Source organism: Corythoichthys intestinalis, chromosome 2, assembly GCF_030265065.1.
Source record: "Corythoichthys intestinalis isolate RoL2023-P3 chromosome 2, ASM3026506v1, whole genome shotgun sequence".
Lineage (NCBI taxonomy): Eukaryota > Metazoa > Chordata > Actinopteri > Syngnathiformes > Syngnathidae > Corythoichthys > Corythoichthys intestinalis.
The window spans coordinates 37,755,371-37,782,624 of record NC_080396.1 but is presented as its reverse complement, the minus strand read 5'-3'; the positions used below and the strand labels follow the sequence as shown (position 1 = coordinate 37,782,624).

The window sequence follows — 27,254 nt, the reverse complement described above, 5'->3', positions numbered from 1 at the left end:
TTGCTAGCTTTAAATGGATTGCTCTAGGGCTGCAGCTACCGATTATTTTAGTAGTCGATTAATCGATGAACCAATTAGTTCGAATAATCGAGTAATCGGATAAGGAACATGAAAAATCAAAACACCTAAACTGAGCCTCAAACGAAATAAAAAATCCATAAATGAGGATCTGCGTACAATAAAAGAACAATTGGCTAACTTACATAGCAAAAGTCCGCTAGCCTAAATGCTATAAAATGCTAAAAAAATTCCAATGCTTTTAACAAATGGTTCTGACCCATATTCCCACAAAACGGCTAAATATACATTAAAACTAAATTAAGAATGCATTAAAAAGCATTAGCCCAAACAATAACTTAGCTTACGTTGATCTTAACAGGGGGCAGTTGGAGTTAGCCATGTGAAATGAGGCAGACCAGAGGGCAATGTACCCACCCTAATCAATAAATTAAATGTAAACACTTTCAAAATAAACCATTACAACGCTACTTTAATTAAAGAAATCATCGAAGCCACAAAAGTTGATTCGAATATTTTTTTCTAATCGAATACTCAAATTAGTCGATTAATCGTTGCAGCACTAGATTGCTCATAGTGCAACAAGCAGCATTAGCCTTGTGTAGTTGTAGCTTCTATGGTTATTGCCACATTTTTCCCTTTGGTTGACTTACTTGCCCCCAAAATTGAGCAATTTGGAGCGCTCACCATGTGTGGCATCAAAGTGCTTTAGCTGGGAATTTTCCTCCTTTCCAGGCAACACCCCCACATAACATACTTTAGAACTGTATATTCATGGTACTTCGACTAACACATTCCTGCCCCATTCAATATGTGTTATTACTATTAGCGAAGACAACTTAGTACACTGTCCATGCAGTTAACGTGACCCTGTAGAAAATGAGTTCTGTAACTAGGGTTGGCAACCGTCCCTTGAATTGTCCTGTGTTAAGCTTACAAGAAAAGCGCTTTGTCCCATATTTTCATGAAAATCGATAACAGTGTTTTAATTGTAGAACGAATGAATACTGGTATGATGCTTTTCAATAATATGTTGGGGAATGCATTCCCCCACCTGTCCTGCTTTCTGACCAATGAGCTGACAGAACAATGACAATCCCTATGGAGATAGAATAGTGCCAAAAGAAGTGAGGTTGTAAAATGAAAATTCTTCCTGTAAAATGACCATTTTTAACTAAAAAACACTTGTATTACCGACTTTTTCCTTTTGTAATAAACATGAAAAAAACACAATGTAAAAAATACATTATACAAGTGTTTTTTTTCCAATTACAAGTGATTTTTTTTGTTCTACGGGTGTTTTTTCTTAGCTACAGGTTAAAAAGTTTTGTCTCACCCTTGTCGCGTTTTATGAGACAAAAAAAATACTCGTAACCTAGTTTTAAAATAAAAACATACCTGTAAAATGACTCATCTTAACTAAAAAACACTTGTATTTTAACTAAAAAAACACTTGTATTTCCAAATTTTTTCGTTGTGAAATAAACATGAAAAAACAATATTATAAAATTTCTTCAAGTGTTTTTTTTCCTCATTTACAAGTGATTTTTTTTGTTCTACGGGTGTTTTTTCTTAGCTACAGGTTAAAAAGTTTTGTCTCACCCTTGTCGCGTTTTATGAGACAAAAAAAATACTTGTAACCTAGTTTTAAAATAAAAACATACCTGTAAAATGACTCATCTTAACTAAAAAACACTTGTATTTTAACTAAAAAAACACTTGTATTTCCAAATTTTTCGTTGTGAAATAAACATGAAAAAACAATATTAAAAAATTTCTTCAAGTGTTTTTTTCCCCCATTTACAAGTGATTTTTTTATTTTTCTACAGGTGTTTTTTTCTTTGCTACAGGTGAAAAAGTTTCGTCTCACCCCTTGTGGCGTTTTCTGAGACAAAAGTCACTTGTAACCAAAGATGAAAAAATCTACTTGTACATCGAAATAATATGTTGTAAAACACAAAAATATCATTCCAAGTCGTGGTCAAAAGAAGACGTTAGTTAAGAAAGAACACAATCTAGTGAATAGTTCTTCGGGTGTTTTATCTTTAATAATCTACAAGTGTTTTCTGAGCATGTACAACTAAATTTCGGCCCAAGCATGTGATGTGAGGCAAAATTCAGACCAATCGGAACGGCGATTGTTCAGGAGGAGGGCGGGACACACCATTGCCGACCTGCTCCTTCTTGCTTTATTCATCACGGCAGAGTACGACAGAAATGGCAGAGCACGCTCAGGTAAGAAGTTCCGTGGAATTAATGTTTTCTCATGAATGTCATTCAGTTAAAGATTTATCAAGCGTATATAATCATAATTCGTGTCAACATCAAGTGAATTTCGCCTTCCTAAGAAAGGCACGAAAATCGACGACGAGCCAATTAGCTACATTAGCTATGCGGACTTCACTTGTTGAGACAATATTACAGGCATAGCCACGGACAGCTACTTGTTAAGGACCAAGTTGATATGTTGGTCCTTAACAAGTTAATCTTTAACTGAATGACATTCATGAGAAAACATTAATTCCACGGAACTTCTTACCTGAGCGTGCTCTGCCATTTCTGTCGTACTCTGCCGTGATGAATAAAGCAAGAAGGAGCAGGTCGGCAATGGTGTGTCCCGCCCTCCTCCTGAACAATCGCCGTTCCGATTGGTCTGAATTTTGCCTCACATCACATGCTTGGGCCGAAATTTAGTTGTACATGCTCAGAAAACACTTGTAGATTATTAAAGATAAAACACCCGAAGAACTATTCACTAGATTGTGTTCTTTCTTAACTAACGTCTTCTTTTGACCACGACTTGGAATGATATTTTTGTGTTTTACAACATATTATTTCGATGTACAAGTAGATTTTTTCATCTTTGGTTACAAGTGACTTTTGTCTCAGAAAACGCCACAAGGGGTGAGACGAAACTTTTTCACCTGTAGCAAAGAAAAAAACACCTGTAGAAAAATAAAAAAATCACTTGTAAATGGGGGAAAAAAACACTTGAAGAAATTTTTTAATATTGTTTTTTCATGTTTATTTCACAACGAAAAATTTGGAAATACAAGTGTTTTTTTAGTTAAAATACAAGTGTTTTTTAGTTAAGATGAGTCATTTTACAGGTATGTTTTTATTTTAAAACTAGGTTACAAGTATTTTTTTTGTCTCATAAAACGCGACAAGGGTGAGACAAAACTTTTTAACCTGTAGCTAAGAAAAAACACCCGTAGAACAAAAAAAATCACTTGTAAATGAGGAAAAAAAACACTTGAAGAAATTTTATAATATTGTTTTTTCATGTTTATTTCACAACGAAAAAATTTGGAAATACAAGTGTTTTTTTAGTTAAAATACAAGTGTTTTTTAGTTAAGATGAGTCATTTTACAGGTATGTTTTTATTTTAAAACTAGGTTACGAGTATTTTTTTTGTCTCATAAAACGCGACAAGGGTGAGACAAAACTTTTTAACCTGTAGCTAAGAAAAAACACCCGTAGAACAAAAAAAATCACTTGTAATTGGAAAAAAAACACTTGTATAATGTATTTTTTACATTGTGTTTTTTTCATGTTTATTACAAAAGGAAAAAGTCGGTAATACAAGTGTTTTTTAGTTAAAAATGGTCATTTTACAGGAAGAATTTTCATTTTACAACCTCACTTCTTTTGGCACTATTCTATCTCCATAATCCCGCTCATCTCATTGGTCAAGGAGGTACTGTCGTTTGCCATGAGGAAAGCGGAAGACAACATAAGAGTGTGGGAGATAAGAGACTTGAGTACAGCGCGAGTAAAAATATGTTCAAAATGATGATCATTTCTTTTCTTGTTCTTGTCTGTGTTCCTTATTTTAACTATTTGTAGTACGGTATATTTTTGTGTTCTGTCAATTTCATTTGCAATTCCAAATTATATTTGGAGTGATCATTTGTGAAACTGTTATTGCTGAGGGGTCTTTGAGCGCACATAAGTTGTTTAAAAAAAAAAAAAAAAAATTAGTTCAGAGTTTATGTTTACACGTGTTAAAAAAAGGTATTAAAAAATTAAGTTATACAGTTTTAAATTTAGCAAGATAGATTTTAATTTTATTATAGTATTTTTTGTATTAAAATACATTGCTGATAATTATTGTTTTTCATATGCTTATATCACTCAAATATGTACCTAATAAAGTTTTGAGTAAAATTATATAATAAATAACTTTTCACATACAAAAAAATAATTAAAGTGTGACTTTTATCGGGCCAGGTTGCGCTACAATTGAGGTCTCCCTTATATATTTTTTTCAGGCAGTTAGGCAACCCTGTACCTGTTTTGAAATGCAAACTGTAACCAATCATCTAACCAACCACCATCACTGGATGGATGGTCTTCTGTTTTGGAACGTCTGTTGTTTAACTGTTGAGCAGATACTGTATTTGTTCAAGTTGTTGTTTTAACATGAACAAATATCTGTGTGTTCTTGTCCGTGTCCGTGTGTTGTAGCATGCATCCAATTTGGAACAGAAGCAGAATGAGACTGAGAACAAGAAGGTTCATGGAGATGTGGTCAAGTATGGAACTGTCATACAGGTACTCCTTTTGGCTATTTTCATAAAGTGTTGTGTTTTAAATGTTGAAACAATCAACTGTACTGTATGCTTACATTGGCTCCTCCCTTGCCACCTTGGCAATGCTTATCCCTCTGCGAAAGAGGACATGTGTAGTCATGTACTGTACGAAACACACAGTCTTTTTTTCTTTTGTTGAATTTAATATTGACTTTGTTTCAATGTTCACACGCATACACTACACACATACACACAGTGGGAGTGGCTTTGCTGAGTGTGATGATAAAGATAGAACTTCCTGTGCAAAGGTGCGTGTGTGTGTGTGTGTGTATGTTTGTCCATAGCTATTTTTGCATCACTGGTTAGATTATTTTACAGATAAGCCTCTGAATGACTTAGTGGCTGTCATTTGTGAAATGGCTAACTGGAATACAGTTTAACGGCACAAACATAGTATTTTGTTATTGATTGATTTAATCTGCATCAGGCTTCCTGTATTTTTATTTTGTACAGTATTCTATTGAAATGCTAATAAAGAGAAGAATAAAACTACAGTAATAATACAATTCACTGAATTGTGTACTGTAGCAAAAATAATGTAAGATTTTTTGATAGAGTGACATTATTTACTAATTCTTTAAAGTGGCATGAAAGTATTACTTTTTTTTTTTTTTTTTTTTTAGATTATTTTTCATAACCTTGGATGCAATTTTTACGACCAAGTTTGCATGACAATTTGCGTTGAAAGTGCTGAGAATGTAATATTTCGATCCATTTTTTTGGTCGTCCCTCCAACATCCCAATTGTCATTAGTATGCAGCTGACTGGATTAATTTTAAATGCTCACTATATTGAATTTCAAATCTTTGCTCTGAGTGGCAGTCAGTAGAGTGGGCGATGAGCACTTGGGTGTTGGTAATGCATATGGTGGCCTTGGCATATCGCAGAGACTTGGACTACAATCGGTCGTCAAAGATACCAAGCTTTGCTATTCCACAGTTATACAAAAGTAAAATATTCACCCACTCCCATTTCACTGGGTTCAGCGCATGCGTGCACGCATAAAGGTGTATTTCAGTAAAGAGGAAAGCTTTTACTAGGACATCTTGGTTCCAAAATGCTTAAATATTCCTTAGTTCTACTTAAATGATACATTCACTCACTTGATGGCAACACACTCTCAAGGCCGCGTCAAAGGTGGAGGTCATCGTTCTATTTCAGATGATCGGAGGCGGAAAAAAAAAGTTGATCGAAAAAAAAAAATCACAGGTTTGTGTGCACAGTAGATGCACATGTATGTATTCAAATATTTAATTACTTATATGCTGTGTGTTTGGTGTGGATTGGTTAAGAAACAGGAAGCGGTAATCCCCAGACGGCTTTTTTCAGTGGTCAATGCTGCTGATATTAGTGCGTGTGGAGGATGAATGAAGAGTGTAGGTATTTGCATAATAAGGCGCAGCGTGACATCGCATCGTGACTGCGGTAGTTTAAAAACCTACGGTATGCAGAAAGAATCATATCCATAAAACATCACAAATATCGGAAAATGACTTTAATGCCTCTTTAATAATTAAAGTAATAGTAATTATAGAAAGTAAATGCAGTAAAATAGAAGATAATTGAATAAAATACTACAATGATATAAGTTAATGCTTTTCAACATCCCTTTTCATTTTCCTGCAGCTTCTGCATATGAAGAGCAACAAGTTTCTGACAGTAAACAAGCGTCTGCCGGCGCTTCTAGAGAAGAATGCCATGCGCGTCACGCTGGACGGGACCGGCAATGAAGGCTCCTGGCTTTTCATACAGCCTTTCTGGAAACTGCGCGCCAATGGAGACAATGTAAGCACGCCACATAAAAATCTTTTTGTATATGCAAAAAATTATTAACTTACTATTAACTTTCTAAATTTGATTTCACGTAGAATACATACGTGAGATGCACATAATTGGCTTTATAACATATACCATCACATAAAAAATACACTGATGACAGGCTGACTGACCCACATGACCCATTCTGTATTAAAAGGTGAAGTAAATGATGGATTGGCAAAAAGAGGCATACATTTCATCTTTATCTTTATACATATTTATACATATATATTTAAATTTTTTTGAAACTGCCCCTTGACTGCAATTTTTTTTTTCCAAACAAATATGTCGCTGAAGTATGTTGTCATTATTTGATATCTAAATTGTTGCAGTTATCCTAAGTGATGAATATTGTGTGACTGTCAGGTATTTTCTAAATGTGTGTCCCTTCATATGCCTCAGTCTTTTGATAATGCTAGCAACAATGAAGCGTCAGAACTATTGCCAATGTATCATAATTCAGTTGTAATAAAAACAAACTTTTGACTTGGCACTGGCAGGTGGTGGTGGGAGACAAAGTGATCTTGAACCCGGTCAATGCCGGCCAGCCGCTTCACGCATCCAACTACGAGCTGAGCGACCACCCGGGCTGTAAAGAGGTGGGATTGCAACTTCAGCTTCAGAGTCACATGTCGACTCAGTGTGCATGTGCGTACAGATTCATGTGCGGGTCCTCTACAGGTAAACTCTGTCAACTGCAACACCAGCTGGAAGATCAACTTGTTCATGATGTTCAGTGACCACCGGGATGAAGTACTGAAAGGCGTGAGTCACATCGTCCACCAACAGTTTCTCTCTCTTTTTTTTTTTAACAAAACCAAACTCATTTTCCATACAAACCATATTTTTCCATACTTAATTCAAATTTTGAAATTTAAAACGGATGGATATGGAGGGACTGGTCAGTTTAAGGATAAAAATCCTTGAAAATACCCATTAAGGATCTGAGAACTACACGAGAATGCATACTTCCATGAACACACTGTGCCACCTGACATATTGTCAAGAACACATCCTGTTCACATTAAAAAAATTACATTGGTTATTGTTATGTGAGAATAGATTTAAAAATATCAATGCAGATAGGAGTTTAAGGGGGGGCAGCCCCCCCGGTGGCCTAAAAGTGTCATTGCATGTAATTGACTTTCCTATATATAGTTGTAAAGCAAGAAAACCAACAAAAAATGAATGAAATGAACAAAAAAATATATTTTTATTATGGATCTAAATTATACTTCGAACAGATCATGTTACTAGCACTTTAGACGATCATTTGCTCTGCATATATTATCTAAAAAAAAAATTCAAAATGGGGAGGGCAATTTTATTTTTTGTAAGTGATTTTTTTTCTTTGATTGAAAATATTTTTTTATGATTGAAGCAACTTTTTTGGGGATTGAATGATTTAGACACAAATTCCCTACCCATAATATGGCCCAAACACATTGCTAAAAAAAAACAAAAAACTTTTTTCATGAAAAATTAAGTGTTCAAATGCAAATTTTTGAGTCCCAAATATTTTTTCGCATTCAATAACTTTTTTTCTATGATAATTTTTTTTTTTTTAATTCAAGTGATTTTTCTTTTGAAAATATATATTTTTTGTATGAAGCAACTTATTTTTTGATTGATTAATAATGACACAAATGTGGCCCAAACGCAAAACAACATTACTTCAGTCAAAAAAGTTGCTTCAATCAAAAAAATGGACTTCAATCAAAAAAAAAAATCAAATAAAAATAGATTTCAAATGCATTCTTTTGATTTTCAAATGTATTTTTGCATTCAAACACATTTGATTTGATTGAAGTGACTTTTTTTTTTAATTGAAAATATACTATTTTGATTGAAGCAACTTTTTTTTTTTTTTTGATTGAAGCAACTTTTTTTTGGATCGAATCATGAAGACACAAATCTACGGCACGACACCGGCGGGCGTACCATATTCAATGGATGATAATCTTGGTGAAAAGTATAGCTGTCTTGCCAGCAGCCTGATTTAGAATTACCCTCAAGAATGATGGGAAACAAAAAAAACGTTAATTTTCAACTTATTATTATAAATATTCTTGTAAGTTAATTTGAATGCTGACACTGCATTTCGGGGTCATCAACACGTTGTGCCCCCCTACCCCAAAAGTCAAACTCCGCCTATGTAGCTCAGTCCTCCTCCTTGCAGAGTTAGAAAACTCCAATTGCTTTTTATTTTAAGAATGATTAGAAAAGTAAACATATTAAACAGAACACTACCATTTCAACCAAGTGACAAGCATAGGTATATGTCCGATATTTAAACGACAGCGAGTACGATAAGTCAAGGTGGCTCTATATATGTTCACTCAGTGCTCCATATTGTCATCATCAATGTATTATTTGTGTCGCTTAAAGGGCGATTGTTAAACATGACAATCGACTATAGTTGCCACACACAATCCAAATCAATGTCCTATGCTATGCAAATTTTGGAGGCTTGGTTATCTTAGCTAACAGAACCAGCTCAGTACTCCTGGTGCAGCAGTTGTGGAGGTCTATTGCTTTTTGTTTTTGACTGATTATAATGGTTAATGGAGAGTTCAAAGGGTGTTGCTAATTCACTTTTATATCTGATATTTGGTATGTTAGCTTAACATTTCTTGTCTTATTTGGATTTAGTGGGTACTGTTCAATTAATCTTTCTTGAGTAGACTTTGGGCTGAGATTGCATTTTATTTGTAAAGGGTGTGCGAATGGCATCATTGAAGATTTGTCAGTTTTAGGAACGGTAACTAAGGGGTGGGCCATCACAATGGAAAGCTTGTTTCTTACTTAAATATAATAGATATCAGCTTAATGTAAAATCAATGTGCCCCAAACTACCGAGTACTTTGACTGGACGCTTTTGTGTTTCCCAGGGCGATGTCGTGCGTTTGTTTCATGCTGAGCAGGAAAAGTTTCTGACGTGCGATGAGTACAAGAGCAAAATTCACGTTTTCCTGCGCACAACCTTGAGACAGTCGGCCACATCCGCGACCAGCTCCAATGCACTGTGGGAAGTTGAGGTTTGAAAATGTTTAATTTAAAAAGTACTTAGTGCTGTGTTTCTGTATGAGATGAAAATAAATTTCTCTTCCTGTGTTCCTGTCCCTCTTCTAGGTTGTCCATCATGACCCGTGTCGTGGAGGGGCGGGACACTGGAACAGCTTATACCGCTTCAAACATCTTGCCACTGGAAACTACCTGGCAGCAGAGGTAACCATGGCATTTGTGTTTTGTTTGTATCGGGTTTACCTTTAATATTAGAGGGAATACCGAAATTTCCCGAATATAACACGCACTTTTTTCCCCCAAAATCAACTTGTAAAATCATGGTGCGCATTATACACGGGTACAGGGATGGAGACAGAAATATATATATATTTATATATATATTATACATATATATATATATATATATATAAAGACCGATTTTTTTTTTTTTATTGACACGGCCATGTTGTGTTGAAGAAAACGTATGCGGCGATCCGTTGCTGACCATTACGCTACATGACGTCACCATTTTGTTTCGGTAATACTTCACTCTGATTGGTCGAATGATTTCGTCTGTGTTAAATTCTGCTTTTTTCACTTTTCATAAAGCACAGAATTTAGTTTCTTGAACTCATTTGAGTCAACGTTTATTGCAACTCGGCAACTCGGACCATAACAAACGTAACACAACACAGACTTCCTGTGTCCGTCAACTATATCTGTCCCTCGGAAAACTCACACCCAAATAACAATAGTTCCTCTTGTAACAGTCTACAGCGATGCGCCCTTTCCGATTTCTGACTTCAGTCCTCACATTTATTTTACCGTATCAATCCATGGAAGAAACATTTATTCATCATGATGAAATGAGTTATACAGCAGCCTTTAAAAGAAAAGTCACATGTGTTTTGTTTTCTCTTGGATTCTGTTAAGTTGGAGAAGTTGTCAGATCATAATATTATCGCACATATTGTCAGTTTACGGTAATGTTTTGAACTACCAATGTGCTATGCTTGTGCTGTGTTTCACCAGTCAGTAAAATGAAATTTCTGTATCTGTACACGAGCTCTGTTTTCTTGTATTCTTCTAATTATCGGTGCTAAAATTAGGGTGCGCGTTATACATGGGTACAATAATTTTCCCTATATTTTGCAAGTAAATTTGGGGTGTCATTATAAACGGGTGCGCCTTATATTCAGGAAATTACGGTAGTAAAAAACTGTATAAATTGATCAACAATTGTTTGTTTCTTAAGTTTTTTCTTATATGTTTGTAGGAGAATCCTGGTTACCGAGGTGATAGTGCAGAGATGTCTTCCATGGTGAGTGTGAGACATTGTGGAGTTTTGATCGACTCTCGGTCTGAACTTTCACTCATATTCAGACAGAAGGCAATCGCGGCAGCAAGCGCTCACACGGCGAGAGGATCAAGTACAAGCTGGTGGCCATGACACATGGCAATGACATTGCTTCGCTCTTTGAACTGGACCCAACCACGCTACAGAAGACCGACTCCTTTGTACCGCGGTACTTTGCGCTTCTTGTTGGCCTTTCAATCTAAAATATGGAGACAATAAAATGAGAATCTTCTTGCAGGAACTCGTATGTTCGCCTGAGGCACCTGTGCACCAACACTTGGATCCAGAGCACCAACGTCCCTATCGATGTTGATGAGGAGAGACCCATCAGACTCATGGTTGGTCGGTCTCTCTTTGATTGTTGAGCAGGATCATCCCTAGTTTTTCTTGGAAGTGGAAAAGAAATTGGTTGTAAAGATGGATGAAAGACAAGTTAAATTTTGTTTTTTCTTTGCACTTTCATTCTTTAAACCCAGAGTGAAACATGAACTTATAATTAATCTAAATGCCAACCCAATTCATTGACTTTCTAAACCTCATTTACAAATGACCTGGACCATCTGTGTGCTATCAAAATAAAAATCAAATGTGGCCCTCAAAAACAATAAGCTTTTCACCCCTGGTGTAGAAGATTGACACTGTCCTCCTTGCAGTTAGGAACATGTCCCACTAAAGAGGACAAGGAAGCTTTCGCTATCGTTTCGGTTCCCGTGATGGAGATTCGGGATCTAGACTTTGCCAACGACGCCAGCGCCATGTTGAGCACAGTAGTGGACCAGTTCAGTCAGGGTTTTATCAGCCAGAACGACCGCCGGTGAGACTCTTGATTTTTTTTATATACCGCATGATTTGTTCTACCTGTGAGCTCACATTTTTTTTTGACAGCTTTGCCATCAAACTGCTAGAGGACGTGGTCTTCTTCGTGGCAGACACCATTAATAGCGGCCAGCCAGTGTTGGATGTCACTATGACCACAGTTAACCGTGAGAGGCAGAAGCTGATGAGGGAGCAAAACATTCTTAAGCAGGTGAGGTAAAAATTCAAATGGACCTTTTATGCCAATATGTCTGTCGATTAGACACGGTTTTAAAGATGCAAAATCGGTCACTGCAATTACAGATGTTTTATAAATCATATTTTGCTAGCCAGAATAATCTACAGTATATGCAATTAGTCATCCCAGAATATTTACAATTTAAACTGCTCAACAACTTTTCCCTTTTGGCATATGCGCTCCTTTGTGTGCCTTGTTAGTAGTAGTATAGTAGGAATTCCACCTCTGTTTGGGTAAGGAATCAAGTTTGCATTCATTTTTGCATATGTAAAAATCAGTTCTATACACCTTCAACCTGCATTTTACAACTTAATGTTGTACACAATTGTAATGAACATATTTGCATGATATTTCATATATTTCAGATCTTTGGCATTCTCAAGGTCCCTTTCAAAGACCGCAAGGGAGAGGGGCCTCTGCTCCGTCTGGAGGAGCTAGCTGACCAGAAGAACTCCCCCTACCAGTACATGTTCCGACTCTGCTACCGCGTACTTAGACATTCTCAGGAGGACTACCGTAAGAATCAGGTAACAGCCATTTACGGGAGTCTTTGTGTTAGTATTTTACGTACACCTTGTAACTTCTTTCGGTTAGAAGATAGAATTCTTTGATGCGTGTGATTTTGTTGCGCAGGTTGTCATGGTGTATAATAGAATAAGAAGATATACATATTTTTTTTAAATTCATCTTACAATGTTGACAGTAAAAGGTGCTTGGCTTGATAAAATTTGGTTGACCATGACAATGCAATAATGGTTGTTTGAACAAAGTCATCATCCTGCTGCCTTTGTCCGATTTTACAGGAGCACATCGCCAAGCAGTTTGGCCTAATGCAGAGCCAGATTGGTTATGACATTCTTGCGGAGGACACCATTACCGCATTACTGCACAACAACCGCAAGCTGCTTGAAAAGCACATCACTAAAACCGAGGTGGAGACCTTCGTCAGCCTAGTCCGCAAGAACCGTGAGCCCCGGTAAGCTTGATGTGGCATGGCAGCGCAGCTCGGTCGGAGTGTCGGCAAGAGAGGTTAAAATTGCAATTACGCTGCATTTCTTCAGGTTTCTGGACTACCTATCAGACTTGTGCGTTTCCAACAACGTTGCCATCCCTGTCACTCAGGAACTCATTTGCAAGTGTGTGCTAGAGCCCAAAAACCAGGACATTCTTATCAAGACCGAGTGAGTGTGGTGAGAACAGGGACGTTGCAGGAGAAAGATGTTTTATGTTCCTATGTATAAAGTAATGTAATCAACTTTTGCGCTTATAAACCACAAAGGACTGATTATTATCTATAAAAATTATCTAGCCCAATTTTACTGTTGAGTGGTAGTGTTTATAGTAAGTACTGTATGTCATCCCAATAACCGTAGAAAACTGTCTGGACCAACAATTGTAAAATGTTACAGATGTTCAATATTGGTGTGCAGAGTTCCACAGAGCCACAAACTCTGTGATTGTGGCGAGAACTCAAACGATAGTCAGTCAGAAAGCTAATGGTTTGTATAGCTCATTGAACTTTAATCCAGATTTTCTAAAACTTTGTGGATGTCTCAGAAAAATGAAGTCCACAGAAACATTTTATCTGAAGTCATAATGGATGCCATACATGCCCAAAAAAATGGCACGAGTTACTTCCTCTTTATACAAGTTTAGCGTATATGCAGTAATGACAGATTTACAGTATGGCATGTTGTTTGATTTTCTGCACAAAACAGCCTCCACAGAGAACACTCCAGCCATAAACACACTTTTCATTTCTCTAAATACCGTATTGGCCCGAATATAGGACGGCCCTTATTATAAGACGACCCCCTCTTTTTCAAGACTCAAGTTTGAAAAAAGACTTTTTGAACACCAAATTACATTTTTATACAGAAAATAATTACAGTACATCCGAAACAATTTATAACAATATATTTGAGAGAAAAAGCAAGTTATTTTGCCACATTCAAATCTTAATATCGGAACATTTAAATATGTAAACTAAAGTGCAATCACATTCGTAAATGAATGGCTTCTGGTTTTTGAAATGTAAATAAACCAATCTATTGTGGTAAAACAACAAAAGTGCAATAACTGCATTAACCATCAAAGTGAAGTCTAACTGTAACTGTAATCTTGAAACAAATCTGAATAAGGAAAAACATTGCAATAAAATAATGCAAAGTGGTTAAACTCGAGAGTAGCTGAGATTTGTCATGACAGAACATCGCTTCAATGATATCTGGCGCCATCTAGCGTCATGAATGGGTAGAGTAGCTGAGATCTGTCATGACAGAACATCGCTTCAATGATATCTGGCGCCATCTAGCGTCGTGAATGGGTATAATATCTAGACAGCAAATATGTCTTATTTCAATGCAAAAAACACCGTCTTATATTCGGGCCAATAAGGTATGTTGAATTTGTTTGATTACAGGCGTAGGATGCCCAAAGAAGTAGCGCCTAGTGAAATCCCCACGCAGTATATGGGAATGGACGACTACGTAGATGAAGACGAGGTAATTAAGACCTCAGAACATAACATAAGTCATGTAAGATGTCTTATAAGACATCTATAGAACAGTTTATTACAACATTTAACAGAATACCTTTCGCAGAAGCACATAAACAACAATAAAGAAAAGTATGAAACGATTTTAAACGGCAGAACCATAAATGGCCAGCCAGTTGGCAAGAAGTGCAGAGTTACCATCAAACATTGCACTACAGAAACACAGTCACCTTAATGATGTAGTACTTCTTGCGACTTTGCTGCATGTTTTTTTTTCCCTCGGACAAATAACCAAGGAGAGACACCGCCAGTGCAAACTGCAAATTCTTAACAGGGCACCTGCACAATCCTTGTTTCTATCTTATAGGTGTGGCTGGTATGGTCTGACAAGACCAATGAGAAGCAGGAAAAGAGCATAAGACAGCTCGCTCAGGAGGCTCGACAAGGCAATGCCCATGACGAGAATGTTCTTACCTATTACAGGTCAGCCATCTTTGTTGCTTATGTCAATTTACAAATAGTGTTCAATGTATCTCCAATTTTTCAACTGTGTTCTGTATGCCTGTTACACAGACATGTGATTGATGAGTCACACTGGCAAATAATAATCTTGATGTCAAAGAAAAAAAACAGTAGTGTTCTACTCTTAACTCATTGGCTGTCAATGACAGCGGTAGATGTACAACTGGTTTAAGCTGTACATGGCCTTAACACTTTTTTGTTATATATACTGTAGATTCAAGCGTAATGTTTGACGACGTTTTCAAGGTGTGGTTCGTCATCTGTTCAGGTACCAGCTGAAGCTTTTTGCAAGGATGTGTTTGGATCGTCAATACCTGGCCATCGACGAGATCTCAAAGCAACTAGATGTGGAGCTCATCTTCCTGTGCATGATGGACGAGACGTTGCCCTTCGACCTGAGGGCGTCGTTCTGTCGCCTCATGCTGCACGCCCACGTTGACCGAGACCCACAGGAACTAGTAACGCCTGTCAAGTTTGCTCGACTTTGGACTGAGATCCCCACCTCCATCACTATCAAGGAGTCAGTATTTGGGGGTGTGGGCAGGGGAAGTGTCTCTAGTTGAGCATGGATGGATGTTTTATGCTCAAGCAGGGTTTAAACTTGAACTTTCAGTGCACAATTCCGATTGAAATTTGATGTGTTTTCTGGGAAAACTGTTTTTATGTACTTTGAAAAGGGCCGTTTGCACTTTAAAGCCTCACTTTCTTAGGGTTGAAATTTTGACACTACATTAATGAACTACAGTTGGTACCTCGACATACGATCACTTCGACACATGATCTTTTCGACATCCGACGTAAAATCTTACTCGCCATTTGTTTCTACATCCGACGAGATGCTCGAAGTACGAGGTTTTTTAACAGCGCCGCAGTTTCTTTGTTTTGCCGGAAGACGGACGCACGGCTTATTTTCTTGTGAGAGAAATCAACAGTGGATCCAAAAAGGTTAGTGCAGGTGGAGGAAAAAAAGAAAAGGGGATGCTTACCATTTAAATAAAGATGTAAATGATAGCAAAATATAAGCATGGGTTGTGCATCCGTGAACTGGGTCGATAATAGGGCCGTGAAATGTCAATCTCAGCCGATGATCCTCCTCCATTCGCCAGTCATTATAAGTTAAGGTGACAATTCCTATTGTGGTAACATTGCCAAAGAAATCGCCAGCTTCGTCAGGTTTCTAATCATTTATTCCATCAACTTGTGCAAGAGCAGCAGATGCCAGCATCAAAACAGAAAGTAAACTCTTGCTCACCATCACGTCAGCCCCGCGGTGCGTTCAGGTACAGCAAAAAAAAAGTCTGCCACATTAGAACCCGATTCGTTACATTATTACAGGTATTATTATTATTATGACTATTATTATATTATTATTATTCAGATTTTTATTCATAATTTATTTGTTTTGCTCTTTGTAATTGCTATTTGCAATAGTAAAGCAGTATTTATTAAGGATTTACTGTAGGTTTTTGGGCTGTGGAACGGATGAATGGAATTATAATGTATTCTTGTGGGAAAATCCCGCTCGGCATACGACCATTTCGACTTACAAACAAGGTCCTGGAACGAATTAACGTCGTACGTAGAGGTACCACTGTATTTGTAACCTTGACACTTGAAGATTGTGAAAAAGTTTTTATAACTGAATGGTGTTTTGTTCCTTCCTCAGCTATGACTCCAACATGGATGACAGCAGAGACAACAAGAAGAACCGCTTTGCCAACACCATGGCCTTCATGGAGGAGTATCTCAATAATGTACTGAACGAGGAGCTGCCCTTTCACAATAAGGAAAAGAACAAGCTGACCTATGAGGTCTGCGAGCCTTGGGCAAAGCTTGAACTTCATTCATTCCTTTTGCATCTTCCTTTGACGTTCTATTTCCGGTGCAGGTGGTGAGCTTAGCCCGACATCTCATCTACTTCGGCTTCTACAGCTTCTTTGAGCTGCTGCGCCTGACCAGAACGCTGCTAGGCATCATCGACTGCGGGCCTAACCCTTCGCAAGGTGCCGCGGTATTCCATGACGACGGATCAGGTGATGAGCCTTAATCCTTTTATTGTAAGATGTAAGCAGCTTCACTTTTGTCACTCTTTTTCCGTCCATCAGGGAAGAATGTGAAACGCTCCATCCATGGCATGGGCCAGATGATGACAACCATGGTTCTCAGTAGGAAGCAGTCCTTATTTGGTGGGCCGGGGGCCCGGGGGTCGGCACTTGATGGACAGCGAGAGGCGAAAGACAGCATTGACAAGATGGACCTGACCGTCATGGACACAAAGCTGAAGATTTTGGAAATCCTGCAGGTCAGTGAGACTGTGATTGTTAGGATTAAACTTCTGGCCTTCTTCTCTATCCACCTTTTCCTAGAGTTACCATATTGAACTGTTAGTGTCATTTGTATTACCAGCTTCTACTTCAGTGTTGTTCAAGTAATTTTCAATGTCAGTGAATACTTAGCAATATTGTAGTTTTTACTTCATTTAAAAGGAATGACTACCATTATGGGATAATTAGGTATGTGCGTGTTCCATTACTTCACTTCCATTTGCTTCACTTTCATTTATAATCATAAAGAATGATATTTTTGACACACATAACACCACAACACATTAGAAAGTATACTAATAGTGTGCACAGGGCTACTTTCTACTGTTTCCACTAAATAGCCTATTTTTAGGAATGTTTTTCCCCTCAAATGTACAGTTCCTTTTATAATCCAGTGTGTTCTTTGTAAGAATTCTGATTGTACTTAATGACCTCGAACCTATTTTGTTGGGGAATAACTATATTCTACCGGTCCAGTAAAGTGCACAAGACACTCATTCCTCATTTATCAAAATAATAAAAAACAAATCATACAGTATATAAACTAATCAATGAAAAAATAGTTATAATGTTAAAAGGTAAAGAACAAATGACAAAAGCAGTATATTCATGCACTGATGGGCCTCATAACCGGGTGCTCACTTGTTCATTGATCTTATTGTTAAAAAAAAAAAAAAAAAAAAAAAAAGTTACTTAAAGTGCAAGTATTTGTTTGCTGAAAGCTAATACAAAAATATTACTACTACTACAAACAAACAAAAAAATCCATCTAATAGTGATGATAATTATTTTAATTTTAGTTTTTTAAAACATTTATTGTAATTACAGTGTTTTTGTTATTATTCAACATACATATGTATAGCTCCAAATATTAAAAACGAGAAATCACATTTCTTTAGCACATACTTCCAGAGGTATTGATCAATAGCCATTCACAGCATTAAAATCAGATGGGGAACGGAGGTGCAGAGCTCACAGGGCAGTTCCATTAAAGAGGAAAACCAATGTTTAAATAATGGATACACATTACTCTGATTAGTTGCTAAATGTGCAGTAGTTGTGCTGCTGAAAATGAATATTATGATGTTGAGGAGAAACACTATTGTAACAATGGTAATTATGGGTCGCATGTAATTAGCAAGAAATACCTGGTGCATAGACTTCATAATGATATTGACGGGCCTGCATTGTTGCCATGACCGTCAAAGCTGACCGAATGGAATCACAGACAGAGCTTTTTTTTTGTTGAAAATTCTTGTGGGAAAAAAAAATTAAATCCCTCAATTATTTATAGATATGTACATAAAACCGTCGCGATTCTTTGTTAAAAGAGCAAAAAAAAACAAAAAAACGTGCAGATTTATGTTACGTAAATATGTCGGAGTACGATAATATTCTGTGAGTCAATGTGGCGGCCGCCTTATGTAAACAGAGCTTTTCCGGTGAAAATTCTTGTGAATAAATGCTTAAATCCCTGAATCCTTTAAATATATGGACGTAAAACAGTGTCGATTCCCGGTTAATAGCAAAAGAAACCGTGCAGGTAGCATTTTTTTATGTAAATATGTCGAATGTGTGGCTCATCTTTAAGTTCACTGTGGCACCGCCTTACCACAAAAAAGAGCTTTTTACATTGAAATTCTTGTCAATAAATGCTTAAATCCCCAAATACTTTATAGAAATGAACGTAAAACAGTCTAGATTCTTTGTTAAAAGAGCAAAAAAAATGGGCAGTTAGCATTTATTCACGTGAATATGTCGAAGAATGATGCTAGTCTGTTAGACAATGTGGCTGCAGCCTTAAAACAGAGGTTTTTTTCATTGAAAATTTTTGTGAAAAAACAAAAAAATAAAATGATTACCTTGAATCCTCGAACAAATCACTCCTGAGACAATCCTGTCTGTTTGTATGCGGTACAGCTTTCATACTATTTCAACCTAAATCCGGCGTTGGATCGCTGCATGTGTTGCTGCGACCGACTGCGAATAACTGAAGCGGATTGTGATTGTACCCCTACTTGTAGGCGTGACGCAGTGAAGGTGGAATCTGACCCGTCAATATCAATATGAAGTCTATGCCTGGTGATTTACCAGTTCCCTGAGACTCTAGTGTGTGATATTCCTGCTATCCTCTGGCTGTAACATAATATACATTTTTTAAATTACTGATAATCATTTCTATTTTGGAGCACTTTCCATGCACGTTACAACATACAGTAGTCACTGTGATTTGTATAATATTACTTATTATCCATTTACTCACCCATGTGAGGATAAGCGGTTCAGAAGGTGAATGAATGAATGTCCATTTATTCCTGAAATGAGACAATGACTTTAGTTATTGGAGGCACGACACCTCCATGTGGTGGATGACTGTCATGTCCTTATCAGTTCATCTTGAATGTACGTCTGGACTATCGTCTATCCTTCCTGCTGTCCGTCTTCAAGAAGGAGTTTGTGGATGTCTACCCGTTGGCCAATGCAGAATCCACCACCAGTATGGAGCATGCAGGTGCATGTTATCTCGCAAAGGAAAACCGAGGGCGGGGGGGGGATCTGGGGATTTAATAATGGTGGTTAAAACCTCCAAACTAATAAGTTTCTGTTTGTGCAGCCTCCATCAATTTACAGCACATTGGAGAGCAGGCCGAAGCCATGTTTGGAGTCGGGTATGTCAGAGTGCCATAAATGTAAATGTACGAGTGACTTGTGTCTGACGCATTTGCGCGTGGGTTGCGCGTGTATTTGTGTTTGTCGGTGTGCGCAGGAAAGGGAACAGCATTCTAGAGGTGGACGACGAAGGCGGCCGTATGTTCCTGCGTGTCCTTATCCACCTCACTATGCACGAGTATGCGCCGCTGGTCTCAGGAGCGCTGCAGCTGCTCTTCAGACACTTCAGCCAGAGGCAGGAAGTGCTGCACACCTTCAAGCAGGTTGCGCCCTCGCTTACTGGTTCGCACACACACATTGCTCAATGTCCACGTGTAGGGTGGGAAAAGTATGAGATGCATTTTTCTTTATAAAACTGTTTCTGTTCACAAATGTTGTAGTATATCTGGTGACTCAAAGCAAGAGGACTCAACCGTACAACCGTTCAAACTCAAAATCAAAGCAATGGACAATTTATTGACTCATCTGTTGAGTGAATAGCCACGTATTTATGATGTGGGAGTTAGACTTAGAACATGCACACAATCAAGACATAGACTTAACTATCAATTGACGGGACACGGGGCTCGGGGCTACTCCGTAGGGGGCCTATTTTCAAAAATGTAATATTCAAATATTTTCAAAACCAAAGCCGCTAGCAACCTAAAACCAAAACAAGCACCTCTCTTAGGCATACAGTGGGGCAAATTAGTATTTAGTCAACCACTAATTGTGCAAGTTCTCCCACTTGAAAATATTAGATAGGCCTGTAATTGTCAACATGGTTGAACCTCAACCATGAGAGAGCCACTCCTTTGTTGCCTTGGCTGTGTGTTTGGGATCATTGTCATGCTGAAAGACCCAGCCACGTCTCATCTTCAATGCCCTTGCTGACGGAAGGAGATTTTCACTCAAAATCTCTCGATACATGGCCCCATTCATTCTTTCCTTTACACAGATCAGTCGTCCTGGTCCCTTTTCAGAAAAACAGCCCCAAAGCATGATGTTTCCACCCCCATGCTTCACAGTGGGTATGGTGCAATTCAGTATTCTTTTTCCTCCAAACACAAGAACCCGTGTTTCTACCATAAAGTTCTATTTTGGTTTCATCTGACCATAACACATTCTCCCAGTCCTCTTCTGGATTATCCAAATGCTCTCTAGCGAATCGCAGACAGGCCTGGACGTATACTTTCTTCAGCAGGGGGACATGTCTGGCAGTGCAGGATTTGAGTCCCTGGCGGCGCATTGTGTTACTGATAGTAGCCTTTGTTACTGTGGTCCCAGCTCTCTGTAGGTCATGCACTAGGTCCCCCCGTGTGGTTCTGGGAGTTTTGCTCCCCGTTCTTCTTATCATTTTGACGCCACAGGATAGGGAGGGAGTTGAAAGTCCGTGTTGCCCAACGACAGCCCCAAAACATCACTGCTCTAGAGGAGATCTGCATGGAGGAATGGGCCAAAATACTAGCAACAGTGTGTGAAAAGCTTGTGAAGAGTTCCAGAAAACGTTTGGCCTATGTTTTTGCCAACAAAGGGTACATAACAAAGTATTGAGGTGAATTTTTGGTATAGACCAAATACTTATTTCCCACCATGATTTGCAAATAAATTCTTTAAAAATCAAACAATGTGATTTTCAGTTTTTTTTCCACATTCTGTCTCTCATAGTTGAGGTTTACCGATGTTGACAATTACAGGCCTCTCTAATATTTTCAAGTGGGAGAACGTGCACAATTAGTGGTTGACTAAAGACTTATTTGCCCCACTGTATATAGGCCTCCATGAGCAGTGACATCAAAAAATTCAAAGTCCTTCCCTAAAGAAATCCCGATTATTTTTCTATACAAGTATACGGTAACAAAACTTAAAATAGCAATAAAATTCTCAAATTTTAAGCTAGATGCACACAAATCACCAAATGCAGAGATAATCACCTATATTTTCAGGATTAATATACAACATATTGTATAAGTTTTTGTCCAAAATAGCAACTTAATTTTTTTTTAATTAGTGCAAGTTTTCAACATCTCATAAATCACTCAATTTTCACATCAGAAACTTAATACTTGATTCTGCATTTTTGGATGCAAAATTTGCCGTTTTCTACATACAATCACAATTTATTTAGGTTGAATTCCGCTATTGTGTAGCGATACAAAATCCAGCATGGCGGCGGTAACGAAACAAATACCTTTTTAAGTAGAAAATTCTTGTAAATAAATGCTTAAATCACGAAATTTCTATAGATATGGATGTAAAACGGTCTAGATTCTTGTTTTAAGGCAAAAAAAACGGCAGTTATCATTCAGTTGACGTAAATATTTCAAGCAAAAGTTACGGTATTGTGTAATGCAACATGGCGGCCGTCACGAAACAAAGAGCTTTTTAAGTTGAAATTCAAAATTTCTATAGATATGAACGTAAAACAGTCTAGATTCTAGGTTAAAAGCAAAAAACGGGCAGTTATTGTTTATTTTACGTAAATATTTCAAGCAAAAGTTACGGTAAGTAAAACACTCTAGACTCTTGGTTGAAAGCAAAAAAACGGGTAGTTATCATTAATTTTACGTAAATATTTGTAGCTAAAGTTAGGCTGTTTTTTTCTCCATTCATTTCATTGTATTTGCAACGATTCACAATTTCTTAGTATTGTATCTGCTTAATCCAATTTAGTTTATCGTCTTGGAGGATTCAACCATTTTTTCCCTATATCAATGATACAACCACCCCACAACCACAAAAGTAGCAGATCTTTTTTCTCTTGCACAGGTCCAGCTACTCATCTCGTCTCAGGATGTGGAGAACTATAAACTGATCAAATCGGACCTGGACCGTCTGAGGACATTAGTAGAAAAGTCTGAGCTATGGGTGGAAAAGAAAACCTCTGGAGGTGGAGATGGCAAGAAGGACAAGAAAGAGAAGAAAGAGAAAGTGGAGGTAGCGCACAACTTTCACCTTTTCCGATGTACTAGTCCTTCTAAAAAAATTAGCATATTGTGATAATGTTCATTATTTTCTGTAATGTACTGATAAACATTAGACTTTCATATATTTTAAATTCATTACACACAAGTAGTGTGAAGTAGTTCAAGCCTTTTATTGTTTTAATATTGATGATTTTGGCAAAACAGTCAAGAAAAAACAAAAATCCCTTTCTCAAAAAATTTGCATATTTCATCCGACCAATACAAAAAATACACAAAAAGTCAAACTTCAATTAATTATATCAGCTATGCACTCAATTCTTGGTCGGGAATCCTTTTGCAGAAATGACTGCTTCAGTGTGGCGTGGCATGGAGGCAATCAGCCTGTGGCACTGCTGAGGGGTTATGGAGGCCTAGGATGCTTCGATAGCGGCCTTAAGCTCATCCACAGTGTTGGGTCTGGTGTCTCTCAACTTCCTATTCACAATATCCCACAGATTCTCTATGGGGTTCAGGTCAGGAGAGTTGGCAGGTCAGTTGAGCACAGTGATGCCATGGTCAGTAAACCATTTGCCAGTGGTTTTGGCACTGTGAGCAGGTGACAGGTGGTGCTGAAAAATGAAATCTTCCTCTCCATAAAGATTTTCAGCAGATGGAAGCATGAAGTGCTCCAAAATCGCCTGATAGCTAGCTGCATTGACCCTGCCCTTGATAAAACACAGTAGACCAACACCAGCAGCTGACATGGCACCCCAGACCATCACTGACTGTGGGTACTTGACACTGGACTTCAGGCATTTTGGCATTTCCTTCTCCCCAGTCTTCCTCCAAACTCTGGCACCTTGATTTCCGAATGACATGCAAAATTTTCTTTCATCGGAAAAAAGTACTTTGGACCACTGAACAGCAGTCCAGTGTTGCTTCTCTGTTGCCCAGGTCAGGCGCTTCTGCTGCTGTTTCAGGTTCAAAAGTGGCTTGACCTGGGGAATGCTACACCTGCAGCCCATTTCCAGCACACGCCTGTGCACGGTGGCTCTGGATGTTTCTACTCCAAACTCAGTCCACTGTTTCTGCAGTTCCCCCAAGGTCTGGAATCAGCCCTTTTCCACAATCTTTCTCAAGGTGCGGTGACCTCCTCTGGTTGTGCAGCGTTTCCTGCCACACTTTTTCCTTCCCACAGACTTCCCACTGAGGTGCCTTGATACAACACTGTGGGAACAGCCTATTCGCTCAGAAATTTCTTTCTGTGTCTTAGCCTCTTGCTTGAGGGTGTCAATGATGGCCTTCTGGACAGCAGTCTGGTCGGCAGTCTTGCCCATGATTGCAGTTTTGAGTAGTGAACCAGGCTGGGAGTTTTTAAAAGTCTTAGGAATCTTTTGCAGGGGTTTTGAGTTAATTCGTTGATTCAGATGATTAGGTTAGTAGCTTCTTTACAGTACCTTTCCATGATATGCAAATTTTTTTGAGATAGGGATTTTTGGTTTTTCTTGACTTTTTTGCCAAAATCATCAATATTAAAACAATAAAAGGCTTGAACTAATTCAGTTGTGTGTAATGAATCTAAAATACATGAAAGTCTAATAATTTTTATCAGTACATTATAGAAAATAATAGAGGTGTGCAAAATTTCCGATTCTTAGATTATTCGCGATTCGGCCATGGAAGATTCGAGAACGATTCACAAACATCCAAATTCCGATTATTGAAATATGCCAAGTAAAGCAGAAGTACGACACACTCAGCGCGCCGCGCGGTCTTCGGTACGCAATTAGGGACGGAGCGAGAGCAGCTAAACATCATGCTTCTCATTACCCGGCCCCTCGGGTAACGCCGATGCTCAACTCACGGCTCTAGCTCAACTCATGCCACGAGATAAAAAAAAAAAAAAAACAACAACATACCTGACTGCTGCCGAAAAGCTGCTACAAGCCACATTATGTTACGGTAGATATCATTTATATAGGACTAGATGCATTATAGCTTCGGTATCGTTACCAGCACATCTACAAAAAACTAGATGCGGGCGTTAGTAACGGCCGCCATCTTAAAGCAGTACACTTCCCTGCAAGGCTGTTGTTGCGAACCTTCCAAGCGAACCTAATTAACTTTTTATCTAAAATACTGTACTCCTAAATCGGTAAAATATTGACTTGAATCTATCTTTAAAATAGTTTAAAAACTTTTACATGTTGAAAGTAGACAAAAGAGAAATTATGGAATAACAGGAGCAATTTTAACAACTTTAACGGTTGATTCACAACATTAAATTAATTGAAAGTAGTTTAAAGCTGCTGATATAGAATGGGGACTGGAGTTTTTTATTTACTGTTATTTTTGCATATTTGTTTACTGCTATATGTTAACTTGATACTGAAATAGTAGTTTGGTTTAGCCTGAGAGGATTTATGAACAATTTTGGAACTAATGTACAAAACAAATTAAAAAAAAATAAATAAAAAGAAAAAAAAAAAAGGAGTGGGGTGCATCAATAATCGTTTTATAATCGAATCGGAGCCTCTGAATCGTAATCGTAATCGAATCGTTAGGTGCCCAAAGATTCCCAGCTCTAGAAAATAATGAACTTTATCACAATATGCTATTTTTTTTAGAAGAACCAGTATATGCATGCAGTACAGTACCGGCAAGTTGGACTGCAACCCACTTCAAAACTACCGACCCGATTCGATTCGATTGGGAAGAACTAATCAGTCCAAACTTTAGCTATCAAGAATTGTTTTCCTGTACATGTTTTAACATTTTTTTTCTCCATATTATTACTAGAGGAATATTTCTAATAATTAACAACATTATACACTAAGTATAAATGTCAGTTAATCTAATATTAATTTGTTGAAACAATAAAACATAATGTAAACATTTTTTAGAATTTTAATGAATTTTGGAAGGCATTATAAAAATGTTCATTTTAATTTTTAATTTTTACAAAATGAGTACTTGCTAGGTATTTATATTTATACTCGATTATTTTATTAGTTTCGATCTGCCCAATATTTATTCCAAAAAATGAAAAATGTTTAATCAGTCCTCTTTGATATCAATATCACAAACACATACATTGGTATGATATGATGACAGTATGTGTGATGATTCTTTTCTAACATTTTGGTCCAACTTTAAGATGCCCCTGCATGTATGATGAAGGTACGACTTACTTCTGTCTAGTAGAGTGCTGTCTTCTGAAAGGACTAACAAACATCTCTTACACATGTCAATAATTTCACATTTAAGAACATCTGCAGAAAACTGTGACAAGCTAATATCTGCTGCTTTGTATACCGCTTACTCATCTTCCTCTTTTGTGGTGGGTGTCAGATCTTTGCATCTTTGCAAAGCATCTTTGGTGATAGTGCAGCTACATGTGCTGTTTGATTGGTGTGTCATCTTTGGTTGTGTGGGGAGATAGCGATCTGAATTTAAGACATTTTTAAAAATCTTTATTTTTGTTATATTATTTTGGTTGTGGTTGTTACTCTTTTCCAGGAATTATTATTATTGTAATAGTAATTACAAGTACTACTATTATTGTTATCATTTTTTTCTTGAACACTGTGGAAATAGATAACAAATGTTAACCTTGCTTTTTACTTACTGACAAAATTGGTCACGCAGTGTATTACTTTTTGAAGAAATAACGTGTTGGTCCCTTTGGGAACAATGCAACTAGACATTAGCATAATCTTCAATGCCTTAATTGTCTATGTATCAATACCAGTGGTGATTCGTCAGAGCCTGCGTCATTGCTTGCCTAAACATGATCAGAATAGCTTACCGATGTTTACAAAATAAACTTAAACTAAATAAAAAAAAAAAAAATCCCAATGAAATTTGAATAATTTGTTAACAGCAATCTATTCTCTTCCTCTTGACTGCACTGATTCCAGTATGTGTCAGTAGAGGTTATAATTTTGTCCAATCAGATCACATCCTGTTTGTGCTCCTATGTTAATATCATCTGCCTTGTTCAGAATCGGTAATACTGGCTGATTTACAAAAGATTTACAATTAAGTTGGGACATTATTTGCAAATCCTTTTCAATTTATATTGTATTTAATACTGTAACCTACAAAGTCAATATACAGTATGTAATTTTGAAATGTAACTTACAGTACTTTAGTAAACATTAGTTTATTTTGAATTTGATCTAAGTGTTGTGGAACTGAAGACACAATAGATATGTAACCATTAGCTTCATAGGTGGAATACTTCCCAATTCTTGCTTGATATACAACTTGAGTTTTAAGAGTCCGAGGTTTCGATTGTTCTGTTTTGCGTCGCACGTTTTCAATGGTCACGGGCCAATCTATTACTTTCCGCTTTTTTTTGCTATTACCACAAACTACTGCTACGACTATACAGTATATTAGGGATGCTCCAATCAAGGATTTATGATGCCCACGATACCGATCATCTTTGAGTATGATAAGGTGATCACAAAACCATCATATGGATTAGATGTTTTTCATGGTT

The 27,254-nt window shown here is 37.4% G+C and overlaps 1 protein-coding gene across 1 annotated transcript in view; it reads left to right on the top strand.

Annotated features, from left to right (window-relative positions):
• Positions 1–27,254, top strand: part of itpr3 (inositol 1,4,5-trisphosphate receptor, type 3) — an 83,524-nt gene that overhangs the window by 18,852 nt on the left and 37,418 nt on the right. The window contains exons 4-27 of the mRNA XM_057823787.1: positions 4,490–4,576; positions 6,241–6,399; positions 6,933–7,031; positions 7,114–7,197; positions 9,324–9,470; positions 9,565–9,660; positions 10,715–10,759; positions 10,822–10,964; positions 11,034–11,133; positions 11,449–11,609; positions 11,681–11,822; positions 12,215–12,376; positions 12,653–12,825; positions 12,911–13,030; positions 14,272–14,353; positions 14,714–14,829; positions 15,137–15,388; positions 16,535–16,679; positions 16,757–16,901; positions 16,974–17,170; positions 19,584–19,704; positions 19,807–19,861; positions 19,960–20,125; positions 22,611–22,778. Coding sequence (XP_057679770.1) covers positions 4,490–4,576; positions 6,241–6,399; positions 6,933–7,031; positions 7,114–7,197; positions 9,324–9,470; positions 9,565–9,660; positions 10,715–10,759; positions 10,822–10,964; positions 11,034–11,133; positions 11,449–11,609; positions 11,681–11,822; positions 12,215–12,376; positions 12,653–12,825; positions 12,911–13,030; positions 14,272–14,353; positions 14,714–14,829; positions 15,137–15,388; positions 16,535–16,679; positions 16,757–16,901; positions 16,974–17,170; positions 19,584–19,704; positions 19,807–19,861; positions 19,960–20,125; positions 22,611–22,778 — 3,165 coding nt within the window. The remainder of the gene's footprint in view (positions 1–4,489; positions 4,577–6,240; positions 6,400–6,932; positions 7,032–7,113; positions 7,198–9,323; positions 9,471–9,564; positions 9,661–10,714; positions 10,760–10,821; positions 10,965–11,033; positions 11,134–11,448; positions 11,610–11,680; positions 11,823–12,214; positions 12,377–12,652; positions 12,826–12,910; positions 13,031–14,271; positions 14,354–14,713; positions 14,830–15,136; positions 15,389–16,534; positions 16,680–16,756; positions 16,902–16,973; positions 17,171–19,583; positions 19,705–19,806; positions 19,862–19,959; positions 20,126–22,610; positions 22,779–27,254) is intronic.